This window comes from Suncus etruscus, chromosome 8, assembly GCF_024139225.1.
Source record: "Suncus etruscus isolate mSunEtr1 chromosome 8, mSunEtr1.pri.cur, whole genome shotgun sequence".
Taxonomy (NCBI): domain Eukaryota; kingdom Metazoa; phylum Chordata; class Mammalia; order Eulipotyphla; family Soricidae; genus Suncus; species Suncus etruscus.
Window position 1 is genome coordinate 69,599,825 of NC_064855.1, and position 20,552 is coordinate 69,620,376.

Sequence of the window (20,552 nt, forward strand, 5' to 3'; positions counted from 1 at the left end):
GCTAGACAGTTCAACAAATGGAGTGCATGTTTTGCATGTGAAAGGTCTGGGTTGGATCCCTTGTACTGCATGGTCTCCTGAGTCCCTAAGCACTGGGGTGTGTGTTCCCCTCCTCCCTACAACGTTAAACTTCAAGACTACTTCTTTCTGGGTAAATAATGCAGAGGAAAATATTACCACCTTAAATTTTATTCAAAAACATCAGATAGGCTGCAAGGGTCAGTTATGATTTTAAATCAATTTCTGCTTTTCTGGTATGTTTATGGCACATAGGTTTATAGAATTGTATGTTTCAGGAGTAATTTTTTACATCTTTTCAACCTCTTCAGAACTCAACCCTCCTCCCAAAGCGTCAGGATATTTCTTACCAGTGAAAATTGTATTCCATCCATAGTGAAAGAAAAATTTCCTAACAAACTCATCTTTAAGGCAATCATCACACATGACTGTGCTGTGCACTAAAATCCAAAAAAGATTGGACAAACCACTTTCCAGTCACTTAAGGCAGTATTAAGAGATGCCTATATAAATTGCTAAAATTCAATGTCCAGTTAAAAATATTTTAAAGTTGGGGATGGAATAATAGTACAGTAGGCAGAACGTTTGGTTGTATGTGGCTGACCCAGTTTAGATCCCTGGCACCCCTCAGAGTTCCCCTCCCAGGAGAGATCCCTAGGTTAAAGTCAGGAGTAAGCCCTGAGCACCTCTGAGTGTGGCCCCAATAAAAAATTCCTAAATTTTTGTGTTCTCTAAAATGTTAAAAGCACCAAGAACCTCTGATGTGTCATATAGTGTAACAGTTATATATACATACATTTGTTTGGATTCAGCCCAGAATGATTAACATATTATAGAATGAAAAACGAGGCCAGGCATCTCAAGTTTATTGAAGAATTCTTAGTTGGGAAGGAAAGATTACAAACTTGAAGAACTGATAAAAGATAAAAGAACAATTAACTGCAAATTATTACAAAAGTTCAGAAATGTTTGAGTCATTGCTAAACAAAATTTTAGTGCATTCTGAAGTTTTTATTTTGATAAATGAACATACTAAATTACTGAGAAGCAAAAAAAATACTGTTATACAAGATCTTAGTGTAATAATTCAGCATAGTTAAATCAACAGAATTATTCAAAGCTGCTTTTTTCTATATACCCGATCTATTAAACAAGAATGTAGAATTGCTTTTAATACTGCATAAAGGTAGCAATATTAAAACCAGATATTAAATAGTATTCAAACATAACAACAAAAAACAAAACAATGAACTTCTAGAGCTACAATTCTACCCATGTAAAAGGAATGTACAACAATGGCAAAAAATAAATAAAGTGACCAGAATGACTCCCACTGGATCTGCATCTTCAAAGCAGGAATACAGTGAGTGAATAAATGTGTGCAAAGAAAGTCTTTTACTGAAAATGAGGGGGTAAATTCATTGTCTTACAGTTTAATCTTTAATTCCACTGAAGCTCTAAGCCACTTGTTTTGGTCACAGGTGGACAGGGTATCAAATGGAAAAGGTTTTCCCTGTATTTTGGGCATAAATAAATGCATTTTTAAAAATTCTGTGTTCAGATTACTTGAAAAACATACAATTTAAAACAAGTTATCTATGAGATGATGGGTAACATTGGCTAGCCAGATAATTAAGAAGACATTTGAGTCTGGACTCTGGACATGAGTCAAAGTTAAACTTGGCATTTGGAGAATGTACCCTTATGTCAAAGACATGTGGGCCCATAATAGTTCATCTTATTTGTGGTGCATGTGAGAAGTAATTAAATTCTCCTCTCAGCAACATAAAGTCCTGGCTCAGGAAAAATAAAGTATTATAGATAAAACTAATCATGTTAAATATTGAAAGGATAAATGGCATACAGATGTTTTCACATATATTCATTATTCAGTGAACACTCTTCAAAAGTTTTATTACAACATTCAATTGTTCAATTCAACCATTTAATAGACATTTTATTCTATGATTTATATATATGATTCATTCTTTTAAAATTATCGGGGGACCACATCCAGCAGTGCTCAGGGGTTATTCCTGACTCAGGAATCATTCCCCGAAAGGCATGAGGGACCATATGGGATGCCAGATAGGACCCAGGTCAGGCACATGCAAGGCAAGCACCCTTACCTGCTGTACTATCATTCTAGCCCCATACAAATCATTCTTTTACAAATAGGGAAATAGTCTCAATATCAACATCATAAAACCTAAAAAATAAAAAAGTAAACTAAACTTGTCTTGGGAAAAGACTCTGAAAGAATTACTGCATTTCAGTATGAATTAATGTTCAAATCAGCCCTCCCACCCTGCACCACAGAAGACTTTGTTCATTTTCTGCCCATAAATCATTTGATAGTTCTAAAACTCAATATATAACACATGTTGAACAGCTCTTAAGAAGACATACTTCATAAGGGCCAAAATGTACAATGACAATATAATACTATAAGACGAGTTGTTTGTAATAAAACAGGACAGTGAAGGTTGTAATCCTTACTAGCTGACTAAGCAACCAAATAACTGTAGAATATCTTTAGAAAATTACAAAGTGCCTTTAAATAAAGTAGGTTTTAGATTATATTTGATTAAATGATACTGTTCTAAAAGCAAAACATTTTTTTCTCTATATGAGGAAACATCTCAACCTTCTGTTCACATTTGCCGATACCTAAACATTCTCTGTGCCTCAATATTGAACTGATACTAGTTTTAAGTTCCACTTTGATTTTTACTAGGCATGCTAAAACCTAATGACTTATGTGTCACTAAGTAGTAACTGAATAAGTCCAGCACAACTCCAGAAAAATGCAAAGCAATCAAAGATAATAAGAAAAATCTTACCTCAAAATGATATTACTATAAGATAAATAAACAAAAACATTTTCAAGCACAGAAAGTTTTACAAAACTAAATATATTGTCACTTAAGTTAAAAGAAATTCAGAACTTGGTTTTGCTGTTAATCAAATCCATACATATTTTCAAGTTACTAAATACAATTTCAGAGTTATATACTTACAAAAATGTAACTTAAACTTAATCACCAACAAACCCACATAATAATCAACAACCTAGTCCTAACATTTAAAAACTCGATCCAGTGCTGCTGCAACTCAGATTCTAAACAATGAAAGGAACAATTCTAGGTATACATTTCCTACCTTCAAAATAGCTGAAGAAACTCTAGATAAATTTATTTTCAAGGCTCACTCTATCTTAAAATTGAGAAAAACAATGTTTATGAAGTAACCTCAAAATATTTAAATAAATTTTTTTCTTACAAAGCAAATTTGGCTAGATCATTATAAAATACACTCCTCTATAATAATTATTCATTTAAACTAATATAAGTGCTATTATTCCTTGAGTCTGGGCGAGTGCTATGTCTTCCACATTTTGCACAGCTCCTAGAACAGTCAGTGCTTATGAAAAGAAATGGAGTGGAATAAAACCAAACACCTCAAAAAGTCACAAACTCAGATGGAAGAATGAAAAACCCACACATATAACCCTCACATACAAAACCAAGATAGTCTTAGTTCCTTGTTTAGATTAATTTTCAGCTTCTAAGAACAACCACAGAACCCAGAAAAATCATGTCAGAGAACTTTTTAAAAATAGAGATACAGGGGCTAGCATGACAGTATAAGAGGTAAGGCTAAGGCACACACCTTGCATGCAGTCAACCAGGGTTCAAGCCCCAGCATCCCATCTAGTACCCCCAAGCACCACCAGGAATAATTCCTGAATGCAGAGACTGGAGCAACCCCTGAGCATATCCGGGCATGGCCCAAAAACAAAACAAAACAAAACAAAAAAAATAAGAGATACATTTCATTGTGCATGAATGTGTGAGTGAGGTGTGGGAGGGTGGAAGGGAGTCTCCCTATTTTTTGTAAAAAAAAAAAAAAATAGTCCTTGGCTAAAGTGGAGTTTTTCCCAAAAGCTTCCAACAATGAAAACTGTTATTGGGCTTCTCTAAATGCATTTCTATGTTAATACTAATTTAATTTCAACAAGTTCTGTGCCCTTATTTTCAGTTACAGACTAAGTTGGGGACCCAAAATAGTAAAAAGAAATTCTTACTGCACAATCTTTATAGACATTTTATTTTAAAGCACCTTTTTAATGTTAACAGTGAATGGCTAACAATAAGGGAAGGGGATGGGAGGGCACAAATCATCAGTAAAGTTAAAGAAATTCATTTTACACACACACATACACACACACACACACACACACACACACACACACGCACGCACACATTTCACACCCAAATGACTGGCAACATTTAGCAAATAATGTAATTTGATTTAAGGACAGAAAACCTATCATTTATAGAAGTCAGAGAAACCTAAAACTGGTTCTAAGAAATGAAATGGTTAGGCGAGTCAATGAGAAGGACCTACCTTTAAAACTTAGAACAAAATTATCTGTAGGAAAAATTAAAATAGCCTCTAAGCTATTTTTGGAATCAGATTATTTATTAACAGAATACCACTTGTTTTTTCAAAAGAGAAAAATTATAAGTCTTTGTCCCTGGAACATATCCTCAGCCACCTTGGTACAGTTTCTAGCAGCACTATTTAGATGCAAAAAGAATGCCATCAACATCCCTGAAATCTTCATGGTTAGATCTTCCTTCAAATACATGTTCTTAGGGTCTCAATGTACTATACACGTATATAGAAGAATGGAGATAATATTTTGACAAAGATTACAAAAGTATGAACTATATACATCATGATGACACAATGTGCTTAAAAAGCTGTATTTGCTTTCCCTCCAATTCACTTTAAAAATTACTACTCACTATTCAAAGCTTTCCCTATACATCTTTGTTTTTTCCACTCACAAAACAAATAATAAGATAAGATATAGTGGATTTGGAAGTTCTATGCGTTTTCCAAGAGCCAGTCAAATAGTGACTTGCATCTCTCCTCACTAGAAGTCTTTTCCATCACTTCATAGTATTTCAGAACAGCCTGAAGAAGGTCTCCCACTTTCCAGCCTTTTATTTGTAATTGCTTCGAAAGCTAGTAAGAAAGACAAGTCATATATTAGAATAATTTTTAACAATAAATTTTTGTTTTCAATCTATTCATATTTTTACAGCAGGAAAAGCTGAGCATCCTGCTGTCTGAAATTGAATAGTTTCCCAGTTATAATGAGGTCTTTCCCCCAAAATTGCCACCCTGTTATATAAATTCAACATCTTTCTTCCTGCCCTTTATAGATAAATCTGTTCCCAGAATGATACTTCAGTAGTACTGGAGACAGAACTCTAGAAACTTGCCCAACAGATACTTGAATACATTTTAAAAGGAAATTGTAAATTAATTAAATACAATTGCCACAATTAAAAACATAAAATAATAAAGTCAATGTCAAACTTAATAAAAGATATGGTATTTCTTTTTACAGCATACAGGGTAGCTTTTTGGGGTGGAAAACTTAGCTGGAACAGAAACATAGTTTCTTGCTAAGTTAAGAAATGGAAGTGATGAAAAATAATTTGAAAAGCACCAAGATACAGCTTAATTAAGTTACAGGTTATTTAGAACATATCCTCAATTTTTTTCTATTAAGTTTTCAAAAGCTACTTTATTATTCTGTGATATAATAAACCCTTTAAAATTCACATATCACATATCACATTCTCATTTCATGCACACATGTCAGTCAATGAATTTTTAGTATACTCATTAAACTAAATGCAACTAAGAACAAACATGATTAGGGCATTCCTATGACAGAAAAGTAAAACTTACCCATTGATACTCCTAATTTTACCCCAATCCCTTTAACTATTAGCAATCATAAATCCACTATAGATTTTGATAAATTTGTCTATTTTAGCCATTTCCTATAAACAGAACCATAAACTACACAGTCCTTTCAGGCCAACTTCTTTCACTAAGCATGTTATTTCCTCTACAGCACAATTTCTATTTCATTCCTCTTGTTAACAAATATCCCATTGCAGAGATATACCATACTTTATCCATTCATCAACTGAAGAACATTTGGTATGTTTTCCCTTTTTGCCTTTTATGAATAATGTTGCAATGGATAAGTGTTCTCCTTTATCTTGGGACTATACCTAATGGTGGAAGGCATGTGGTAATACTCTAGCTTTTTGAAGAACTGCTGGAATGTTTTCCTAGATTATGGGAGTTTGAGGGGAAAGGAAGATATAGGAAGGACCCAAATACTATTATTCTCAACATTAGGTAAGGACTTTCTTAACACTCAGTTTATCTAAGACTTCATAGCTTTAAAAAAAAAGAAATGTGTCTTCTCAGGGCCAGGAAGATAGCTCAGGGCAGGGCCCCTGAGTTCAATCCCGAACACCACTAACCTTCTTGAGAACTTAAGTCAGGTATAGCCCTGGTAGCACTGCTGGCCTCAAGCAGTACTGCATTCATGCATTTAACTACCTGGCCAGGCGCCAAGTACTGCCAGGAGTTGTCCCTTTAGGGCCCCTGAGAGAACCCCCCCCAAAATACATAAATATGAATAATTTGGTCACCCCAACAATTCTAGACTTTTGTTTTCTATAGTTGACAACTCATTTCTGAAATATTCCTTTACTATATTTCCTTCCAAGCAACAAAGGAAATTAAATTATAAAAATACAAAGGGACTGGAGAGCAGATAGGGTGCTTGCCTTGCATTAACTCACCAAGTTCAATTCCCAGAAAAACATATGTCCCCTGAGAACTGCCAGCAGTGATCTCCAATTGAAGATCCAGGAGAACTTCTTGCCCACCCCCAAAATACAAATGGCCTACATAAAAACAAATAATTTTTTTTACGTTTTTCCCCACTACTTTGGCCACAATACCTTCATAAATTCATTTTTTTTTGGGGGGGAGCACACCCAGCAGCACTCAGGGGTTATTCCTGGCTCTGTGCTCAGAAATCACTCCTGGGTCAGGGGACCATATGGGATGCTGAAGATTGAACCCGTGTTTATCCTGGGTCAGCCATATGCAAGGCCAATAAATGCCCTACCACTGTATTACCACCCTGTTCCCATTCATAAATTATTTTAATGTTTTAAATATATTTATTTAAACACCATGATTACAAACATGATTGTAGTTGGGTTTCAGTCATAAAAAGTACAGACCTTTACACCAGTGCAACCTTCCCACCACTAATGTCCCCATTCTTCATCCTCCCCCATCCCCTGCCTATATTCAAGACAGGAATTCTATTTCTCTCACTCACAACCATTGTCATGATAGTTATTTCTCTGACTGTATTCACCAATATTTGTGGTAAGCTTCCTATCAGGGACTGGTCCTTCTAGCCCTGATCTCTACTGTCTCTGGGTATTATTTTTATATTGTCTTTTTTATTTCTTAAAACCCACAGATGAGTGATTCTGTGTGTATATCTCTCTGATTTGTTTCACTCAACTTAATAGTTTCTATGGCCATCCATTTATAGGAAAACTTCATGACTTCATTTTTCCTAACATGTGCATAGTATTCCATTGTTTGTATATACCACAGTTTCTTTGACACTAATCTGTTGTTGGGCATCTGGTTTGTTTCCAGATTCTGGTTATTTTAAGTAGCACGGTAATGAATGTAGGAATGAAGAGGGCCTTTTTGTATTGTGTTCCTAGAGTATATCCCTAGGAGAGGTATTGCTGGATCATATGGGAGCTCAATATCAGTCTTTTGAGGAATCTCCATATTGTTTTCCATAAAGGCTGGACTAAACAGCATTCCCACCTGCTGTGCATGAGAGTTCCTTTCTCCCCACATTCCCACCAGCACTTATTGTTTTGTTCTTTGTGATGTATGTCAGTCTCTGTGGTGTGAAATGGTACCTCGTTGTTTTGATTTGCATTTCCCTGAAGATTAGTGACATGGAGCATTTTTTCATGTGTCTTTGGCCATTTTTATTTCTTCTTTGAGGAAGTATCTATATTCATTTCTTCTCCCCATTTTTTGATGGGGTTAGATATTTTTTATATTTTTTCTTGTTAAGTTCTGTCAGTACCTTGTATATCTTAAATGTTAGCCCCTTATCTAAGAGGTACTGGAGGAACAGTTTCTACTATTCTGTGGGTGACCTTTGTATCCTAGTCACTGTTTCCTTTGAGGTGCAGAAGCTTCTCAGTATAATATTGTCCTATTATTTTAATCTCTGCTTTCACTTGTTTGGACAGTAGTGTTTTTTCCTTGAAGATGCCTTTAGTTTCAATGCCATGGAGTGTTTTACCTACGTGTTCTTATATATACCTTATGGTTACAGGTCTGATATCAATTTAATACATTTGGATTTGACCCTTGTGTGTGGTTTTAAGATGGAGGTCTGATTTCACTTTGAATGTGCCTGACCAGTTGTCCCAACACTACAAATTGAAGAGGCTTTCCTTGCTCCATTTTGTAATTTTTGCCCCTTTATCAAAGATTAATTGATTGTATGTCTGGGGAACATTCTCTGAATACTCTATTTCTCTGATCTGAGGGTCTGTCTTTTTCCCAATAACATGCTGTTTTAATGACTACTGCTTTGTAATACAGTTTAGTTGGGGAAAGTGATGAGTCCCATCTTCTTTTTCCGAAGGGTTGCTTTAGCTACTCACGAGTGTTTATTGTTCCAAATGAATTTCAGGAGTTTCTGGTCCACTTCTTTGAAGAATGTCATGGGTATCCTTACAGGAATTGCATTAAATTTGCACAGTGCTTTGGGAAGTATTGCCATTTTAATAATGTTAATCCTCCCAATCCATGAATAGGGTATGTGTCTCTATTTCCTTGTGTCCTCTTTTATTTTTATTATTATTTTGGGGGAGGGCTTGGACCACATCCACTGATGCTCAAGAGTTACTCCTGGCTATGCGCTTAGAAATAGCTCCTGGCTTGGGGCACCAAATGGGACACTGGGAATCAAACCAAGGTCCATCTTGGATGGGCCACATAAAAGGCAAATACCCTACCACTATGCTATCACTTCAGCCCCATTGTGTCCTCTTTTATTTCTTGAAGCAGTGTTTTGTAGTTTTCTTCATATAAGTCCATCACCTCTTTAGATGACTCCACGATATTTGAGTTTCTGTTTTGCTACTGTGAATATTTTTCTAAGGTCCATTTCTTTTTTATCATTATTTGGGTATAGGAAGGCCATTGACTTGTTTTGAGTCTTAATTTTTTAGCCTGCCACTTTGCTATACAAATCTCCTGTTTCTAGAAGGTTTTGGATAGTTTTGGGGGTTTTCTAAATATAGTATCATGTCATCTGTAAACAGTGAGAGCTTGACTTCTTTGATTCCTATTTGCATTCCCTTGATATCTTTTTCTTGCCTAATTGCTATGGCAAGTACTTCCAGTACTATGTTAAATAAGAGTGATGAGGTGTCAGAGCACTGGCAGCAATAGGGCATTTGCCTTGCACGTGGCTGACCTAGGACAGATAGTAGTCTGATCCCCTGGTGTCCCATATGATCCCCCAAACCAGGAGCAATTTCTGAGTGCATAGCCAGGAATAACCCCTGAGTGTCATTGGATGTGGTTCAAACCCCCCCAAATATGGTAACCAATGAATGTATAAAATCTAAATGTTTTATTATCAGAACCCTATTATCACTCAAAATATTTCACTGTCCCTATTAGTTGTCTAAACTTTTATTGGCTTTTTAACTGTGCTCGTTTTTTCACTATAAAGTTGGATTCAGAAAGAAACATACTGATTACTAGCACAATTATTAATCAATGGAATATAAATAATAATTTTTACATAAATAGCTGAAATGTTTATTAATGGCAAATAACTTTCATAATTTAATACGAGCCAGGCACTGATTATACTTTTTACAGTATTGTATTTATTCTTTTTGTTTTTTTGGGGGGGGCCACACCCAGTGATGCCCAGGGGTTACTCCTGGCTATGCATTCAGAAATTGTTCCTGGCTTTTGGGACTATATGGGATGCTGGGGATTGAACCGTGGTTCATCCTAGGCTAGCGCAGGCAAGGTAGACAGACACCTTAACGCTTGTGCCTCCGCTCCGGCCCCTTGTATTTATTCTTAATGAAGCTCTGTATACTTTATACTCATTCCCATACTGCTGATACTGCTAATAAGGGAACCGAGACTAGTGAGCTTGTCTAAGGTCACCATGCTGGAGTGTGGTAGAGCTCTTTAACACAACTACTAACCTATTTGCAAAAGCATTTGACATGTGGCTATTAATAGACAGCTTATTAGAGTAATCATATGCTACAGAACATCTACCATTAAGTGTATTCTCCCAACCATGAGAGGTACTTACTAATATAAACTCCTTCTTTGCAGAGTCATGAAAGTAAAGTTCTGCAACTTCGGCCTCAGAGGCAATAAGCCACTGAAGAATGATTCTTAGCTGGGGGTCTACTGTACATGGCTCCATGTCAATATTTGTAATTAGCAAAGTCTTTGCATCCTGTTCCACACCTAATATTCAAATGTAAAGAAGACAAAATGAGATTTATCACTACAACTCAATTTTCTAGTTTTCAAAATTTTCCAATATTGTCCATTTCTTAAGATTCCAATAAATGCCTGAAAAAATATATTCTTTACCACAACATAATATCAACTAACATATCTTTGAAGGGGAAAAATAATGCCAGGACATGAAAGTAACTTTGATCACCTAAGATTACAAAGGAAAAAAAACATTTTGATGTATTAAATTTAAGTATTATAAATGCTATGCTTTGTATGAAAATATTACACAGATAAAAAGGGAAAAATAATTACAAAGCTAAGATTGCAGCCAAACTATAAATGAAACATAAATAAAATTCTCAACTAAATACACTTAGCAACTTTGAAAAAACTTTCTTTTTAATTTCTTTGATTTTAGGTCAGACCTGACAATGCACAGGGGTTATTCCTGGCTCTGTGCTCAGGAATCACTCCTGATGGTCCAAGGCAGGTCATCTGGAATACTGGGATTAAACCCAGGTGTGCCATGTGCCAGTAAAGTGCCCTACCTGATGTACTATTACTTTGGTCCCAATCTATATTGTGCTACACTACACTATACTACGTTACACTCCTAATGTATAAAATGGTGTACTCATTTTTTTAAAGAATTTGTTCTAATAATCTAAAGATGTATGACCATACTAAAAACCATACTATGACCTAAGGATTAAAAAAACTTAGGGGCATAAAGCACATTTCAATAGACTGCTTTTGAAATTTTCTCAGTTGTCCACTTTTAAAAGGAATGATAACAAAAATTACTGGTTCAAAAACAAATATTTCAAACAGTATGCATATTTTACACACTGTTCTATAAAAAGCATTATTGATATTTTACATAATTAACAAATTTAAGATGGGGGAAGGTTGATATATAAAATGTTAGCATTAAACACAATTCTTGAAGTTGTAAAAATATAAACTGTCATGTGCCATAATTATAAATTATCTGATAAGAACTTTATATTTGTGCTGGAGCAATAGTACAGTGGTCGGGTGTTTGCCTTGTATTCGACAGACCTGAAAAGAATCTAAGTTCAATCCCCGATGTCCCATATGGTCCCACCAAGCCTGGCAGGAGCAATTTCTGAGGGCAGATCCAGGAGTAACCCCTAAGTGCCCTAGGTGTAGCCCAAAAGTAAAAAAAAAAGAATTTTATATTTTGAAAGATAATATAGACTGTGGAATCTAAAATAGCTGAATACTACTTTTAGAGAAGTTCCATCTTTACAATCAAGTAATACAAATCGTTCAACAACAACTGACCATGTATAAATTAGCTGCAGATACCCTGATTTGTACATAAATATAGTAATTATAATTTGTAATAATACAACACTGAATGAAAATGTAAAATCAGAAACATACACTTTAAAAAATAAATTGTCAATTACCTTCTACAACATCCTCATCCTCTTCATCGTTATCATCTGGCTCATCACTTTTGAACAAAAATGACACAAAAGCAATAAAAAAAAGCTTTAGTTAATAACAGTATTAAAACCAATTCTGAAAATGTGGTACAGAATAAATGTTACAATATGATGAATGGTATTTTAAAAGGAGAGAAATGACAATTAAAAAAGGGAAGCTTTGCTTCGCACACCATTTCATGTTAAAATGAATTGTAAATTATGCCCAGTTTAGTTACCAATAATCAAGAAGTTCTATCCAACCATGATAAATTTAGTGTTCTATGTAATTTAAAAATAAAATTTAAAGAAATTCAAAGCCAAATATTCAATTAATTTAGTTTTAGATAAAGAAAGCATCTAAGTATCATAGAATTTCATACTTAGTTAATGCTTCTGTTGATGTCACTTATATACTTTAAAACAAACACAGTAAAAAGTTTTTTCTATACCTTTTTGACATCTGAAAAAAAAACAACATATAAAAAAAAGAAGGAAAAAGTGAAAAACCAGAAATCCTGTAGGAAGCAAGCTCTTTTTAATGAAATAATTGGCAGAATGAACAATAGCAAGCAGAGCAACACATGCACGAAGTAACGAATCTTGCAACTAGATGTCAGTCTTAGCGTGATTGTTTTTATTAGATATAAATTGATCAAGCAGAATCATGTCAAATTAGAAGAGAGAAGCAGCTTGATACATATTGGTACTGTAATCCACATTCTTTAAAGAATATGACATCATGCATTAGTGGTGAGAGACTCATCAAGATTTTAAGGTTCTGGACTGGACCAACCTGTCTGATGTTGGAAAGGATAAATTGTCCTCACACAAATCTCCTTCTAAACCAAGACTGCTCCAGCTACTGCTGTTACCATTACTGCCAGAGGAAGAAAAGAACAGAGCTGAACTAGAAAATGAATAGTAAAGAAAACGTTGGTTTCCTTGCAACTGTGTCTGTCAGTGACATGAAAGGTGTTTCTGAAGCTGCCACAATGGAGGGAAGACCCACAGCAGTGAGTCTCACAGAGAGACTGACCTGCTCCTCCAGAAGATACCTGCTTGCTTCAGAGGAGGAGTGAGCAGTTCTGAATTTAACTGTCCTCAATTAATCACAAAGATTATTTTGAATTTTTATTTATTTTATAAATTAAGAATAGCAGAAGAACGCATGAAGGAGAAGTCACAAAGCAATGTCTCTGAAAAATCTTGAAAAATAAATTTGCATAGAGTAGTAGACTTCTGTTTGGATCAAGTTTCAGAAGAAAAAAGCACAGGTTGACATTTGCTCAGGTCATTAGAGTAAAATGACAGGTTTGTGGGGGAAATAAGAAAATGGGACAGAAGGCATCAAAATAAAATTGAAACAGACCTTTCTTGCAATTTGGAGGCCAGACATTCTGGCTTTAAAGTGTTCTTATTATGTGGATTATCTTCATTTCATATATTATGCTTAATTTAGTAGAAGGCAAATGACATTCATTTTCTTTAGACTACTGAATAGCCAAGGCTTAGTCAAGCATTACCCTGGTCTGGTCAGCCATATCACACAGACACATTACAGGAAACAAAAGAAGAAAGCAACTACATTCTAAAAGTGCAGCAAAGCAATAAAAACAAAAGCAATTACAATCAGAAACAAACTAAATTCAATTTCTTAGATTAACACCTATACATGCAATTAAAAAAATTCTAGTCATTAATTAGTGGGCACATTAGTATGTAGTATAAGCAGCTCTGTTTTCCAATGTTAGATTAAGAATTATAAAAGTTTCTATCTACAGGCAAAATATCGAGTCTAGAAATGAATTAACATAAAACTGTTTCAAGTATATCAGTAAATAAATAAATAATAATAAATAAATAATAAAAATAAGTAAATAATTCAGTAAAAAAGGAGATTAATTAAAAGTGTTTTGAGGGGCCCAACCAAAAGATAACTATAAAATAATAATATACTTATTATTAACCATACCAGAACAGAGACAAGCCAATGCCACTCTAGACAATCATGGATGCATAATCCCCAAATTTAATTTTTGAACTTAATAGTCTTAATATTTCATTCTTGAACAATTCTTTTTTTTTTTTTTTTTTTTTTTTGTGGTTTTTGGGTCACACCCACAGCTCTCAGGCTCTCCTGGCTCTGCACTCAGAAATCACCCCTAGCAGACTCGAAGGACCATATAGAATTCTGGGAATCATACCGGAGTCCGTCCTCGGGGTGGCTGTGTGCAAGGCAAACACCCTACCACTATGTTATCTCTCCAGACCCCTTTTGAACACTTCTTTTTTTTTTTTTGGGGGGGGGGGTCACACTCGACAATGATCATGAGTTACTTCTGGCTCTCTGCTCAGACGTTGCTCCTGGCAGGCTCGGGGGACCATATGGAATGCCAGGATTCAAACCTGGGTTCATCCTGTGTTGGCCATGTGCAAGGCAAATGACTTACATGCTGTGCTATCACTCCGGTCCCCTCTTGAACCTTTCTTATCCCACCTTTGTTTAAATTAGTTTTGCTAATACTAAAAAATTTTATTTATATTTATAATCCCTGGTTTTTGTTTTGTTTCAAATTTAAGTTTTTTAAAAACAGACATTTTTTTTGTTGTTTTTTTGGGCCATACCTGTTTGATGCTCAGGGGTTACTCCTGGCTAAGTGCTCAGAAATTGCCCCTGGCTTGGGGGGACCATATGGGACGCCGGGGGATCGAACCGTGGTCCTTCCTTGGCTAGCGCTTGCAAGGTAGACACTTTACCTCTAGCGCCACCTCGCCCCTATGTTTATACATACATACATACATACATACATACATACATACATACATACATACATACATACATACATACATTTATTTTGGTTTTGGGTTCACATCAGGCTTACTCCTGGCTCTATGCTCAAAGGTCATGCCTGGTGGTGGTTGGGGACAATGTGCACACAGGCCTGTACTCTAGACAGGCTTTCTACTTCTCTCAATCAGTCACATTTTGTTATGATAGTTCTCAGTGTAATTATTTCTGTGACTGCACTAAATGATCCCTGTGGTGAGCTTCATGTTGGAAGCTGGATCTCTAGAGGACTGTCTAGAGTACAGGCTGGTGTGGGGTGGAGAGGAAGGACACTTGGGATATTGATCATGGGAATGTGGCACTGGTGAAGGATTTTATATATATATATATATATATATATATATATATATATATATATATATATATATATATATATATTTTAATCAAAAAAAAAAAGAAGAAGAAAAGATAAGGCCTTCCAATTCTTACCACAGGCTGTGTTCTTTACACTGACTGTATAGAAAGAGGAGGTACAGTAAATGCACCTCATATACACCTCAACCCAGGGCCTTTGCCTGGTCTGTATTGTGAATTAGGGGACAAAAAAAATGTGCATGAAAATTATCTTTTATCTGTTTGAGTCTGTCACAATTAACAAGATTTCTGTAACAATAAAATCCTAAAGAAGCCAGAGATGGAAGATGCCTCCTTCATCCAGTTTCATCAAACTGGAGGGAATTCTGCATAAAGCTGTCCAACTAGCACATAATCTCCTATTTTTATTTTTATTTTATTTTATTTGGGTTTTGGGTCACACCTGGCAGCGCTCAGGGGTTACTCCTGACTCTACACTCAGAAGTCACTCCTGGCAGGCTCGGGGGACCATATGGGATGCTGGAATTAGAAACACCGTCCTTCTGCATGCAAGGCAATTGCACTACCTCCATGATATCTCTCCAGTCCCCTATTCTCCCAATTTAAGGACTTCATAAGCTAACCTTCACCAAAATTCTAGAAGCCTGTATTTCTCAAAGAGATGTATTCAAGTATGAATGTTCTTCTACAGGTAAACCTACAAAAACAGTCACATGATTTGTAACATTACCTCCATTTATTGCTACCAGTATAAAAAATATCTCTTGGGGATCTGAATTTTAAGAAATATTGGTGGTTTAGGCAAATGTCTCTCAACCAAAGGCCATATGGCCCCCTTTTAGTCCTCAGAATATACCAAGAAAGCAAGAGATGAAAAGCACATAAATTAGAAGCCAATGTCAGAGATGAGAGGTACAACAGAGGTGGGAGAGGGTGGGCAAAGAGAAGAAATAAGAAGAGAAGAAACAATGGCCATAAAATAGCTGAGAAATTCTGACTCAGACAGCAGGTAAAGAAATAAAAATACTTCATAAAGATATTTAACACAGGGGTGGAGCAATAGTTCAGCAGGTAGGGCACTTGGCTTGAACACAACCAACTGGGGTTGATGCCTGACAACCCATATGGTCAGCAAAGAACCATACCAGGATTAATTCCTTAGTGAAGAGCTAGGAGTAACCCCTCAGTATAGTCAGATGGGACCCCAAAATAAACACTAAGATAGTTAACACATACTAGCAAATTCCAACACAAAGCTCTAAGATATGCTCTAACTGGGAGAAAAGCTACTATCCTTCCTCCCTTCCTTCCTCCCTTTTTCCCTCCCTCCCTCCCTCCTTCCTCTTTCCTTCCTTCCTTCTTCCCTCCTTCCCTCCTTCCTTCCTTCCTTCCTTCCTTCCTTCTTCCTTCCTTCCTTCCTGTTTCCTCATTCTATCCTCCTGGGAACTTCTCATCATTCGATTAGCTGCTCTAAATTAATTTCAGTGCGTTATTCACCCAAAGCCTCACAGGGTCCTTTCCTAAAAATACCTGAAACTGGAAGTATAGGGCTAAGAGCCCTATACTCTATATAGACAAACCTAACTGGAACTTATTAATTCCAATTCTCAGTCAATATGATCAAAAGACTTTATGAAATCTTGTAGGTTAGATAAGAAGCCTATATAGAGTTAAGCACTAAAAAACAGGGTCAGAGGGATAGTTAAGGGTTAGGTGCTTATTAGCCCTATTATGGCCATTCTCTAATCTGGCACCAGATGTCACCTCAAGCACCAAAGGAAGTGAGTGACCCCTGAACAAAGAGCTGGGAACATGCAACAAGTACTGCCACATATAACCCATACCTCAAATACATCATATCATTTTATAATATTAGTAACTAATAAAATATTCCAGAAACACCATGAATGAGGATATCAAATTAAGTGCCATCAGTTGTACATAACACAATTTTCATAATGAGTATATCTCCAATCATTCAAGTATAAATGTTCCAGATCATTTGTTATAGACTATAAAAGGAACCCTTTTCCTTATAAAATACTTTAGTATTTAATATAAAAACTACAGAGCTGTTTTGATGTGTTTTACAAATAACTGTCTTTTTCTTTATTCTCTAAAGAAAATGAATACTCTTGAAAATAATAAAAAAAATAGATTTCCTAAAAAAATTCATGAGAAAACCAGGTAAATCTTTGGGTATAAAAATAAAATGTATACAGTGGCTGGAGCAATGGTACAGCAGTAGGGTGTCTGCCCTGCAAGTGGCTGATCCAGGACAGACCTGGATTAGATCCCCGGCATCCCATATGGTCCCCCAAACCAGGAGTAATTTCTGAGCGCATAGCCAGAAGTAACCCCTGTGCATCACTGGGTGTAGCCCAAAAACCAAAATAAAAATAAAAATAAAATGTATGCAATGATTTTCTCATCAACTCTGGCATACCCAAAGAAATCTAGCTCAGCTAATTACAGTATTTATTAACAGATGTGAAAATATATTAGAAACAAATGATCAATAATAAGAAATATTTTGAAAATAATATTTTCATATTCAGGATTTTAAAATTATATGAAACAAAAACGTACACTTCTGAAGCTTGAAGGTCTAAAGTTCCAGGGGTCCTCAAACTTTTTAAACAGGGGGCCAGTTCACTGTCCCTCAGACCATTGGAGGGTCTGACTATAGTAAAAACAAAACTTATGAACGAATTCTTATGCACACTGCATCTATTTTATTTTGCAATGAAGAAACAAAACAGATACAAATACAATATGTGGCCGCAGGCCATAGTTTGAGGACCACTGGTAAACTATGCAATCATATGCCTAATGCCAGTTACCTTTCACTTAAATGATGAAAACTGCTGCTTTCATCCTGGTGTTCATCTTCAAAACTTAAATTGGACCAGCTACCAGTACTGTCTTCACCAATACTGACATTCATCTGCTGGCTACCAAAGGACTCGGCTGATTGAATATCTTCTATTTCTTTTGGACTGAAAAGCAAGGGGAAAAATAATAAACTAAATCTAAAAATATCAAATTCTGAATTATAAATAAGAGAATAAAGATAACCAGAAAAAAAAAAGAAGTGATATCTAGAGTCAAACTAACAATTCAATGTATTAATCCTTTCTAGTTGACACTATTCAGGAAAGCTTATCAATTTCAAAGCTACGTGAAGTGTACACCAAAACCCCCAATTTAAATTGATCTGTTATAGATTTATCTTTGCTTTTACCATAATGTCTGAAAGTAATTCATGTTTTCAACTGGGAACACTATGAAGAATTTGAAATTCCTAAGTTTGCTATTTATTTTGTATATTAAATATTTATTTGTACTAAAACAAAATTCTGTGGATTTAGCAATAACAACCACAAAATTAAAGAATTCTTGTTGACAGCCAATTAAGCCAATAACCAATATATTAAAAACAGATCATATCCCTTCTCTCTTTTTGCCAACAGATACATTATTTTTATCCATCTTCACAAGAAAATCCTTTTACCAATTACTTTCATTGTCCCTCAACATTTTATTCTCAAGAGAACAGCTTTTCATTATGTTTTAGTGTTTTATACAGTCTTTGATCAAATTCTATACTGGCCTCTCACCAAAGGTAAGAGTCCAAGTGAGGCTGGAGTGATAGTATAGCAGGTAGGACACTTGCCTTACACATTGCTAACCAGAGTTCAATCCCCAGTATCCCATATGGTTCCCGAGCCTACCAGCTGTAATTTCTGAGTACACAGACAGGAGTAATCCTGAGCACCCCTGAGTATGGACAGAAACAAACAACAAAGACTTCAAGTGTTTGTACTATATAACATCTGGTTCTCTCCTATTACTGCCTCACCTTTAGCTGCTCTTCCTGGCATTCTCCTATTCCCTGTGGTTTCTCCCTGTTTGACTTATTCTAGCATCACTATTGGTTCTTAGCTTAAATGTCCAACTACCTCCTCAAACAGCAAACCATCCCCAAGTATCACAGGCTACCACTGTTCCTTTCCAGATCCCTTTCTTTGGATTTTCTCTTTAAGTGTGACAGGCTATGTCTATCTTAATATGTCTATCTTAATCCACTATAACAGTGGATTTAAGAGAATAAAGGCTTTTGCCTATATGTTTTACTTCCATATTTTCAGTCCACTTCTCTTTGGGACTCTTTATTTAAGGTACAATAACTACAACTATATTGGCATTTCTGGGAAAGGTACACCATACTTTTGAACCAAATATACCACTATTTGTTCTCTATTTCTGTTTTCCACACCTGGTGGTGCTCAGAGCTTACTCCTTGTTTTGTATGTAAATATTTTAGGGGATTACTATGTTACTCACCCTAAACTGATTGGGGTGGTACCTGATTCTGGGGGATAAAAACAAGGGTCTGTGGAAGGCCGAGGCTTTTTTGCTGGAACTGAGGCTGAGTCTTTGGGCTTCAGTCTTGTCCACTGAATAAAGCTAATATTTCCTCAAGCCTGACTGTCTGCGAGCTGTTTACCCGCCGTTTCACCTCAGAACCGTCGGCTAGACAGGGTGGCAGATGCGTGCTCCGAGCTGGAAGAGAAAGGCCTCATCCTCCATCCCTCCATCAGTCAATCTCTTCAGGGGCTGACTTGCAACACTCCTGGCTCTACACTCAAAAATCTCTCCTGGCAATGCTCAGAGAACCATATGGGATGCCATAGATCAAATCTGGGTCAGTTTCATGCAAGGCAAGGGTACTACACATTGTTTCCTTTCTGGCTTCCTTTCTCTGTTTTTGAACCTGCTATATACTATGATCTAATTGATTTTGAGCTGAAATGACCAATCTAATTGATTTTGGGCTGCAAAGGAAAATTTTTAATGACTGCTACATTATTTTGGCTCAGAAACAGCGAGAATGTACTTCAGCACTCTTCCAAAAATGTATTATATAATTCTTTAATACTCATGTACCACCCTTGTGTATTTAAAACTGTGTGAAATATTTGCAATTGTTTTTATAAACATTTACAAGGTGAAAGTAAATAATTCAAATACCTTTTAAAATAAATAGTTTAGGGCCAGAAAAATAAACCAAAGTGGTAGGGCAGTTGCTCTGCATGCTGGCACCCTAAGTTCAATCACTGGTACCACAGTTATCTGAGCACTATAGGCAGGGATTCCACACAACCCCAGGACTGAACCAAAAACAATCCCTGAGACCTAATATTCCTCCATAATCAATGTAAATAAATCCCTCATTAAGCTTAAAAACAAATTAATTCTAACTTTAAAAACAGAAAGTTCATTATGAAATTTTTTGAACAATTTTGAACAGTCAATTTTGAACAGTCGACGCTTGAAAAGATCTAGCACAACTATGAAGGAAAAAAAGAAAAAGAAAAACCAAAGTAACAGCTATTGGCTGGGATAAAAAGTTGAAATTAGGGATAGAGAGAGTACAGGCTCATGTACTCATTCCATTT

The 20,552-nt window shown here is 35.8% G+C and overlaps 1 protein-coding gene and 1 non-coding gene across 2 annotated transcripts in view; one reads left to right on the plus strand and one right to left on the minus strand.

The window, feature by feature from the left end:
• Nucleotides 1-4,112: 4,112 nt before the first annotated feature.
• AKAP11 (A-kinase anchoring protein 11) overlaps nt 4,113-20,552 on the minus strand; it is a 53,997-nt gene continuing 37,557 nt past the window's right edge. The window contains exons 8-12 of the mRNA XM_049778740.1: nt 17,934-18,089; nt 12,721-12,804; nt 11,907-11,953; nt 10,313-10,473; nt 4,113-5,055 (exon numbers count right to left, since the gene is read on the minus strand). Coding sequence (XP_049634697.1) covers nt 4,915-5,055; nt 10,313-10,473; nt 11,907-11,953; nt 12,721-12,804; nt 17,934-18,089 — 589 coding nt within the window. The 3' untranslated portion in view covers nt 4,113-4,914. The remainder of the gene's footprint in view (nt 5,056-10,312; nt 10,474-11,906; nt 11,954-12,720; nt 12,805-17,933; nt 18,090-20,552) is intronic.
• On the plus strand, nt 15,188-15,320 carry LOC126016521 (small nucleolar RNA SNORA51). Its single transcript, XR_007498316.1, has one exon. It is a non-coding gene; the product is annotated as a small nucleolar RNA SNORA51 (small nucleolar RNA).